This window comes from Protomyctophum bolini (assembly GCF_963924005.1).
Source record: "Protomyctophum bolini genome assembly, chromosome: 6".
Lineage (NCBI taxonomy): Eukaryota > Metazoa > Chordata > Actinopteri > Myctophiformes > Myctophidae > Protomyctophum > Protomyctophum bolini.
The window spans coordinates 14,240,929-14,249,888 of NC_137867.1; the positions used below are offsets into that span (position 1 = coordinate 14,240,929).

The following is an 8,960-nucleotide window of genomic DNA, read 5'->3' on the forward strand; positions in this document are numbered from 1 at the left end:
ATATCTTCTGACAATCTTTTTGCAAAGAGCACGTACAGTAGACATTGGTTGTTCTCAGTTTGATTTCAGGCCTGAGAGGCCCTTGGGCAACAGTAGCCTACTATGAGTTCATAGTTGCATTATACACACACAGCGTGTTATCCGTGGTGTGACCACACCTGTTGCCCAGTGCACTCCTACATGGGATTGGTCCACCTCTCAGACCACACCTCTGTCTTGTGCGCTCTTTCTTGGGATTGGTCCGTCTCTTTGCTCCTCCCAACCACAACCCTAAAGGTTCCGCCTTGCTGGAATTTGATTTAATGTGCGGTTCCACTTGCTTCACATGGTTCTGCTGCTGCCGTGCAACCTGCTGCCCATCATCTTGCTGCATTGAACCCGGTATCCTCTGTCCTAAAGCCATGTCGAAAAACTGGGAAAAAGTCATCGACACCAATGTGGTGACAGTGACTCGGTTCATTCTGGAGGAGGGGAGGAGGTCCAATGGCACCGGAGAGCTGACAACCCTGATGAATTCTATATGCACAGCCATCAAAGCCATCTCCACAGTCGTGAGGAAAGCCGGGATTGCTCATCTGTAAGTACAATATGTGTTTATATATTTATTGTTTTGGTCTTCCAGGTTGTAAACAGACGTTACAGTGGTGATGTATATGGTCTGATGCTCTGAAATTATTAGTTGTTCTAATTTATTTCCCATTATCCACTTAGTTATTATATAAACCTATAGGGATTACTGATGCTTATTTATCAAAAGGGTCATTGTATAAATATTTTGTGAAAGCACCAATAGTCACCCCCACAAAATGGTCACAATGGCCTATATTGATATTGAGGGTATTTCTGGTATATCGGTTGCACATAAATCATAACGTTTTATTACAGTTAGACAAGGTGTGCTGGATATCCTCCTTCCACATTGGGGTGCGACCTATATACTCTAAGCCTTAGAGTATATAGGTTGCACCCCAAGAGTCTAAGGGTGCAACCGGCCTGCAGGGGTCATGAATACTGTCAAATCTTGTGGTGGCTATATCTAAAGCTGACATGCCCAACATCATATTATATTTCATATAGTTTATACCTGACCTCTTGTTGAACTTGAAACCCATAACTACTACGATATAATGACAGAACTGCTCTTGTTGGAAACTTGACTTGAGAAGTTAGATTTTATTGTTTTATACAATAAAATATATTTTATGTTTTTTCTGTCCACCGGATTTAAAAGATGCAAGCCATAACTTTATTTTGTGTAAATAAAACGTAATTTTAACCTATCTATATGGATGAATGTGTTAATCTAACTAATAATTGTAGTAATTGTGTCCACGGGTGTGGACTAGTACAATATAATTAACACAACAATGTTTGGAGGTGGTGGAAAATGTAAGATCATGTGGTCAGTTAACCACATGGTTGACCAGAGGCATTGCATGAAGCATAATCATTTTATGCTTCGATGTAATTATATTGAGTAGGACATGCATCTTTGAGTCTCATGTAAATAATTTGCTGTCAGGTCTGAGACAGGAAACTGGTAGGCCTATGTTGACGGCTTTAACTGTCAACGTCTCTCTTTTATGTCTTTAACAGCTATGGCATTGCAGGTCACACCAATGTGACTGGTGACCAGGTGAAAAAGTTGGACATTCTGTCCAATGATATGTTCATCAACATGATCAAGTCGTCCTTCACCTCCTGCGTGCTGATATCGGAGGAGAACGAAAACGCCATCATCATAGATCCAGAGGAACGGGTAGGTGACTTGTGTCTTGTCACTTGGATTGTGGAAGAACGGAATAATCACATTTAAAGACGTCTATAACAAGGAAGCACATCAGTAAATTTAACTCTGAGAGTCAGTGTACAAATGGAACCAACTGTACCAGTCTATGGAATCAAATGGATACTATTACAGGTCCATTTGGTTCCATTTGTACACTAGTCTTGAGGGTTGGAGTTACTAGGATTGTACGGTGCATTACTGTTTATTCCTGCCGAGTTGTAACTGTTGTTGATCCAGTTGACTGAAAGTCACGTTGCTTCTCTTGCAGGGTAAATACATTGTGTGTTTTGATCCGTTGGATGGCTCTTCCAATATTGACTGCCTGGTCTCCATCGGCACCATCTTTGCCGTCTACAAAAAGGTACAGAATGATGCTCTGCTTTGGCATGAGATTCTTGTGATAAGATGTCTTTGTCTTTATTTGAAAATAGCCGAGTTCACAACATGCTTATGATCTACTATATTTGAACGTTTTTGAAAGGTTCTTATTTTATAGTTACCGGTAGTTTTAATTCGTTTTTAAAATAGGTTAAAACCGGCACAGTGAAAACATTGGAAGATAAAATACAAAATACTAGCTATTAAATAATTATTAACAAAGAATAAAGCAAAGGAGATTTTTTTTATGACACAGTTAGTTAATTAGGTATTAATTAATTTTAGTTAACTACGCATAATAACCTTACTTGTGAAGGAAGGGCCAAACAGATGGATTGAAACAGCACACTATTGCATTAGTGGGCTATCTGTGTTAGGATGTTGCCAAACAGTTTTCACTTCTTTTGTATAGGCTGTATTGTGTGCACACTGCAAATTTGTCTTGTGGTTCAAGATCAGCTACCACACACAGTTTAGCAACTTTCAGTCAGTGTGTGTAATCATTTGTTTGTTTATTGTGCCATCCACTATGTGTGTTTTTGATAAAACATCACAATTTATCCGATTATTTTCACTGCTACACTATGTTATCATGTGCTATCATGTTTCACTTCCACCATTCTTATGCATTCCACAGACATACAGTACCTAGATACAGGAAAGTCAGACAAAGACAATGTAGGTTAACCCCGTAAGCTCACAGCTTGCGGTCATATTTGTTTAATTTAATAAAGCCACACAATCCAGTATAAATGTCAACCGTGTACCATGGATGTCCCATACTGTGGTTCTAAATGAGAGCAGTTGTGTTTGTTTTTTTAACCACCCGTTACATTCAAACAATGAGGATATGATTACATGACCTGGAAGTATCTTCTTGCACTGTATGTTGCTGCAGCTGAATGAGGATACTGAGCCGTGTGAGAGCGATGCTCTGCAGACTGGCAGGAACCTGGTGGCAGCCGGCTACGCCCTGTATGGCAGTGCCACCATGGTGGTGCTCTCTACTGGAAAGGGGGTGAACTGCTTCATGCTGGACCCGGTGAGTCCCTATTTTGGGCATGTCCAAATAGGTTAATACGAAGAAATAAAAAAGCAGAAATAGCACAATTCTAATTCTAATGGCTTGATTCCATTGACAGACGTGGAGCAGAATTTGTACTTTGTATGGTGGTTATACTTCCTGAACTAGGATGTTTAATTCAATTCAATTGTATTAAAGTGTCAAATCACAACAAGTTGTCTCAAGACACATTACACGTAGAGCAGAAAACTGACCCACCACCCATATTACGACAGTGGTAAACGAACAACTCCCCCCTAAGAAGAAACGTCAAGCAGAACCCAACTCTAGGGTGGGCGGCCATCTGCCTCGACCATGTCGAGGAGAGACATTTCCAATAGAGAGAGGAATAGAGTTTAAGTGACCTTCCCCTCCTCTAGCACTGAAAAGGGCATAAATGCAATTCAAACATGCAAATGACTTTACACCAAGGAGTTACCAAATTTGAACTGTTACACGTTATTTGGTCTAATAGCATTCATCATTTTCTGCTTGCCAGGCCATTGGTGAGTTCATCCTGGTGGACCGAGATGTGAGGATCAAGCCGAGAGGAAACATCTTCAGTATAAATGAGGGCTATTCAATGTACTTTGATCAAGGTGTATTAGACTACCTGCAGAAGAAGAGGTTCCCTAAGGTAATTTAAAAAAAAAACTTTAACAGGAAAGTGACATTCATGAATCCATGAAACACTTATATTAATATTATATTATTAATATAATTATATTATTAATATAATATTGTAGTTACACATTGACACACCTAAATCTAACTCACACGTTTTTATTTGCTTGTGTTGCTTACATCACAGTGTACATGTCAAATCTACAAACAAACCAATGAGGCCATATTCAATCATTTTATACTCAACATTTGTTAAAAACAAATTGTAGATGCTGCTACTGTATTTCCACTATTTTGTAAATGTTCAGTATGAAATTTTTTCAACATAGAAAAGATGACGATTAGACAAAAATAATTGTTATTTACTTCAAATAATTGTGCTTAGGTGATTATAATAATTGTGACAGGCCTAGGTGGCCATTGATTGGATTGTGTTGGTAGAGAAATCTAAATTTGTTTTGTAAATGTGTAGGATGGCAGTGCCCCCTACAATGCCCGATATGTTGGCTCTATGGTGGCAGATGTCCACAGAACACTGATGTATGGAGGCATCTTTTTATACCCAGCACACAAGAAGAGCCCCACAGGAAAGGTGAGATCTTCATCATTTGCTACTTCCAGAATTTCCTTTCTGATTGTTGAATTTGACCCTTAGGGGCCACATTTGCCTGGGTGACAGCAGACTGCTGGGCGAGCGCTGGCGCTTTGGAACATACCGCCTGGGTGATAGCAGACTGCTGGGCGAGCGCAGGAGCTTTGGCATGGGGGGGTCAGATCAACATATGGAATAAATACTGTACTGGCCATATAGGGAGCGTATATTGAGTTAACAGGGTTTGATGAGGTCAGATCAACATATGGAATGTCACAAGAGGTCAGCTCCATATATGGAGATCTAAGGGTGGCAGCGGGGGCAGTGTCTTGAGTGTACAGGGTTTGGTGAGGACCTAGGTAGGGGCTGATTGACTGACTGACTGACTGACTGACTGACTGACTGACTGACTGACTGACTGAATAATTCACATTGAGTCTAACATTCTACTACAAAACAGGAATAACGTAATGGACAGTAATAAAAATGTGACAGTGCCAGTGACAGTGTCACAATATTATGTTGTCACCCCACACATCCTTCATTGCCTAACTATTTGCAAGAAGGACCGAACCATTTCAGTGTTTGAATGATAAGAATACAGAACTACAGTTTTGTAATGTCTAATATGTGTGTGTGCGTGCGTGTGTGTTTTACAGCATAAATATTAGTGTCCTTATTCTGAGGCAAAAACATTCTATGAAAATACAAGATCTAGAAGCTCACAACACCTTGTTTTGCAATGCGTTGTGAGCTTGTAGATCAAGGACGGTATTTTAAGTGTTTACGATAAAAGGCCTCTTCTGCTATAGGAGTAGGCCTACACCCGGAAATAATGTGAAAAATCCAAGCTGGTTTAGTCTAATTTTCACCAATAATATTTGGTGAAATCAAGGCAAGCTATATTAAACTGCCAATAACTAAAGAACGGAACATCGCACTGACACTTTTCTTCCGCGATGAAAGTAGAGATTCTCTTCTTTCATTTGAGATATTTGGTGTTTACAACGCTGGCAGACTGTTCTAGAGAAACTCTGGCAGTGAGAGAAAAAGGAGCAGACCTAGTATAGATATAAAGCCGGGTTTAAGTGGTTAAGAGGGAGTTACTGGAAATAGCACATTAATATTGTTTATTTCCCATGCGAAATACTACAAAAAATATAAAGAGTATAGGGCACTGGCGTTCTATGGCGGGTGAAGATAAAGTCGCTGGAAGTGGAAGGTGCTCTTTTGTCCAAAAGGGTGGAAATAATCTATAATCAAAAGAAGATTATCCCAAGCCACTACAAGGTTAAACTGTTTTAACTGGTATAAAACAGGTCTACATGTTTCATCCTGAGGTGGCCTTCTCCACCCAGGGCAAACAGGACAATACTGCAATTCCAAGCAATACATGAATCAAGTTTCCAGTGTCCCATGACATGAGGCATGGACATATGGACAGACAAACACACAACACCGCGTTCGGAAATACCGCACCGGACTCACCTATTTTGCAGCAAGCCTTTACTACAATTTACATACATAGGCCTCATCAGTGTTAATTTAATTAGTATAAATTTGAGAGTGAACAAATGCAACCAATGGATCCATTTTGTTACATTTGTGATCATAATAATTGCCATGTTTATGTTTTTACCAACCAGGATGTCTGGTGGGAATTAAATTTCCGGCCTTTGTCATAAAGAATCTCCAAAACTGGTAATTACCGGCCTAGCGCGAGCTTAGCATGTCACGATGCCAGGGGCGGCGGAACAAGTTTTGAAGTGGGGTTGCCAGTAGAGAGAGAGAGAGCATGACATGGTTATCATGATTCATGACATGATATCAGCAGATATCAATGAACCAGCTGAATACAAAATGTTTCATTGTTTTTTTTTTAGCCTGGCGCTGGTGGTGATAAATATCCTTTAAATTTGTCAATTTATGGGAAGCAGCAAGCTAGTAGTATAGTTAGGCTTTGACTAATTGTATTTATAGTAGGCTTTACATGACTGCGAACACAAACCGGAAATGAAGGGGAACTTCATGTGTGTGTGTGTGTGTGTGTGTGTGTGTGTGTGTGTGTGTGTGTGTGTGTGTGTGTGTGTGTGTGTGTGTGTGTGTGTGTGTGTGTGTGTGTACAGACGCGCACAGAGCTGTGTTTTTGTGGTCAGGATGTCTGAGAGGAATTATGATTTGTCATAAAAAAGGCCAAAACCGGTAACTGCCAGCCTGACACAACCTTTGATATATTTATTAGCATGTAATGATGCGAGTCAAGCTGACATTTACTTGCAATTTGGCACTACAATGGAAAGAGAAAGATAGAGGACAGAATTTGTGGAATAATTAAATGTTTATCTAGTAAGTGCTCTGGGCATTTTACCAGCATACTATGACTAACTCCAGCCTCCATCCTTGAATCACCAAGATGTCTACTTCTGGGAACACCACATGACAGCACCTGCTCTCAAAAAATTACTCTATGCCAGTTAATATCTTCTTATAAGGAGGAAGCGTGTGTGAGCCTCCCTATAATCCATAACAAAGTGGGGAGACCAAAAGTCCTTTGGCCCCCTGTATTCCAGCACCACTGGATGCTGGTCAAGCTTATTTATTTTATTTTATTTGTAACTTGGCAGTACAATGGAAAGAAAAAGACACCAAATTTGTGGAATTATTAGATCTTTTCTCCTTCTGGAAAGTCCTCTGGGCACTTAAAAGAGCAGCAAGCTAGATAGGCTTCGACTAACTGTATTTACAGTAGGACTAAGATGCCTTCTTCTGGTAAATGATAAATTGTGCATTTATTATAGTGCTCTTATCCGAGGCACTTTTCATGAATGTAATTGTGCATTACATTCACCCATTCGCACACACATTCATACACCGATGGCGGCGGAAACCATGCAAGGCACCAACCTGCACAACGGGAGCAATTAGGGTTTCAGAGTCTTGCTCAAGGCCACTTTCGACACTAACTCTGGGGGATCCCGGGATCGAACTGAAAACGTATGCGGTTCCCATCCGGCCGCTCTACAGGCCACTGCTGCCCCTTCTGGGACTCCATGCCAGTTAATAGGCTAGTACCACTCAGATGCAGATGTTCCCAACACGTCTATAAACTGACTCTTAAAACTCTTTTCTTTCTGTCTCCATAGCTGCGGCTGCTGTATGAAGGTGCCCCCATGGCTTTCATCATAGAGCAGGCCGGAGGCATAGCTACCACCGGCAGCCAGCTGATTCTGGATATCCTGCCTAAACACATCCACGAGAAGTCCGCTGTGGCTATGGGCTCTCCCGAAGATGTAAAGGAGTACCTCACATATGTCAACAGAAAGTGAGAGGGTGACGGCGATAGGCTCACTTTACACAACACATACCAAACACAGAGAGAAGATATAGTAGGACCATACAATTTACACTTACACATTCCACACACATATTTCATAATTTGACATGCTGTACGTCCACACGGTGTAGAGCAAGGAACGTAATCAAAAAAGTCAACCAATGAACAAGATTCCTCACTGGTCAACAAAAACACCTTGAAGACCCTAACAGGAGCCCTAGTACAAGGTTTCTATGACTATGCATGCACCTCTTGGTACCACAGCACCTCAAAGGCCCTTAAGACAAGGCTCCAGACTTAACAAAACAAACTGGTAGCGTTACTACTTGGCCTCACAACTCGAACCCACCTCACCCCTGCCCATTTTGACAGACTGGAATGGCTTAGAGTTGACAACAGAGTACAGCATCTTGCAATGGGTCTGGTCCACAAGATTTGATACAGCACCAAGATACCCATAATGGTGCATGTATGTACCTGTCTAAATACTTCCTTAATGTCAACGAGGGAGCTCAACAAACCATGTGCAACCCAGATTCGGCACAAACAAGGGACTAAATTATTTTCGCTCCTATGCCACCAAAATGTGGAACGCCCTACCAACAGTCATTAAGACATGCAAATCCCTTGACTCCGTCAAAACTGCTCTCAAAGGGCACCTACGGACGGCTGCAATTTGAAACTGGCCCCTTTAAAACCTGAATCCCCCACCCACCCCTTTTCCCCCTCACTGTATGTCCGTCCCCCCCACTTTTTTAGCTCCTCTATGATGATTTCCTGTTTTTAGCGATATAGAAGGGTATATTTGTACGTCTCTAATTCTTATGATGAATTAAACATGGTGGGCCCTATTGTAAACAAGTGTAATACTTTATGGTGTCGTCCACAGTTAACAGTTTTGTATTGAGTTGTGCTTGAAATGTACTGTAATTCTCCAATCTGTTAATAAATTCATCAATCAATCAATCAATGGACACACACACACACACACACACACACACACACACACACACACACACACACACACCACAATGGAGATCAAAGATGTGTGATGACCAAAGACAAGTGCATCTCATTCTGATGATGATGATGCGATTCCTCTAAATAAAACCAAATGTGCCAAAGACTACAGTGTCAACTGTTTTTATGTACTGTAAATGTGTGCTCACCCTGCAACAGT

At 41.0% G+C, this 8,960-nt stretch overlaps 1 protein-coding gene across 1 annotated transcript; it reads left to right on the forward strand.

The window, feature by feature from the left end:
* The first annotated feature begins 339 nt into the window (after positions 1-339).
* Positions 340-8,894, forward strand: fbp1a (fructose-1,6-bisphosphatase 1a). The gene is made up of 7 exons (XM_080766135.1): positions 340-577; positions 1,597-1,759; positions 2,058-2,150; positions 3,066-3,209; positions 3,730-3,867; positions 4,327-4,446; positions 7,590-8,894. The coding sequence occupies exons 1-7, from the start codon at positions 402-404 to the stop codon at positions 7,770-7,772; spliced, it is 1,017 nt and encodes a 338-aa protein (XP_080622261.1). The 5' UTR covers positions 340-401; the 3' UTR covers positions 7,773-8,894.
* The last annotated feature ends 66 nt before the right edge of the window (positions 8,895-8,960 follow it).

Bases quoted from the DNA above. Each gene is read 5' to 3' on its own strand.
- fbp1a (XM_080766135.1), top strand. From the start codon at position 402: ATGTCGAAAAACTGGGAAAAAGTCATCGACACCAATGTGGTGACAGTG. The intron at 3,210-3,729 runs GTGAGTCCCTAT...TCTGCTTGCCAG, and splicing joins ACTGCTTCATGCTGGACCCG to GCCATTGGTGAGTTCATCCT. The intron at 3,868-4,326 runs GTAATTTAAAAA...GTAAATGTGTAG, and splicing joins AGAAGAAGAGGTTCCCTAAG to GATGGCAGTGCCCCCTACAA.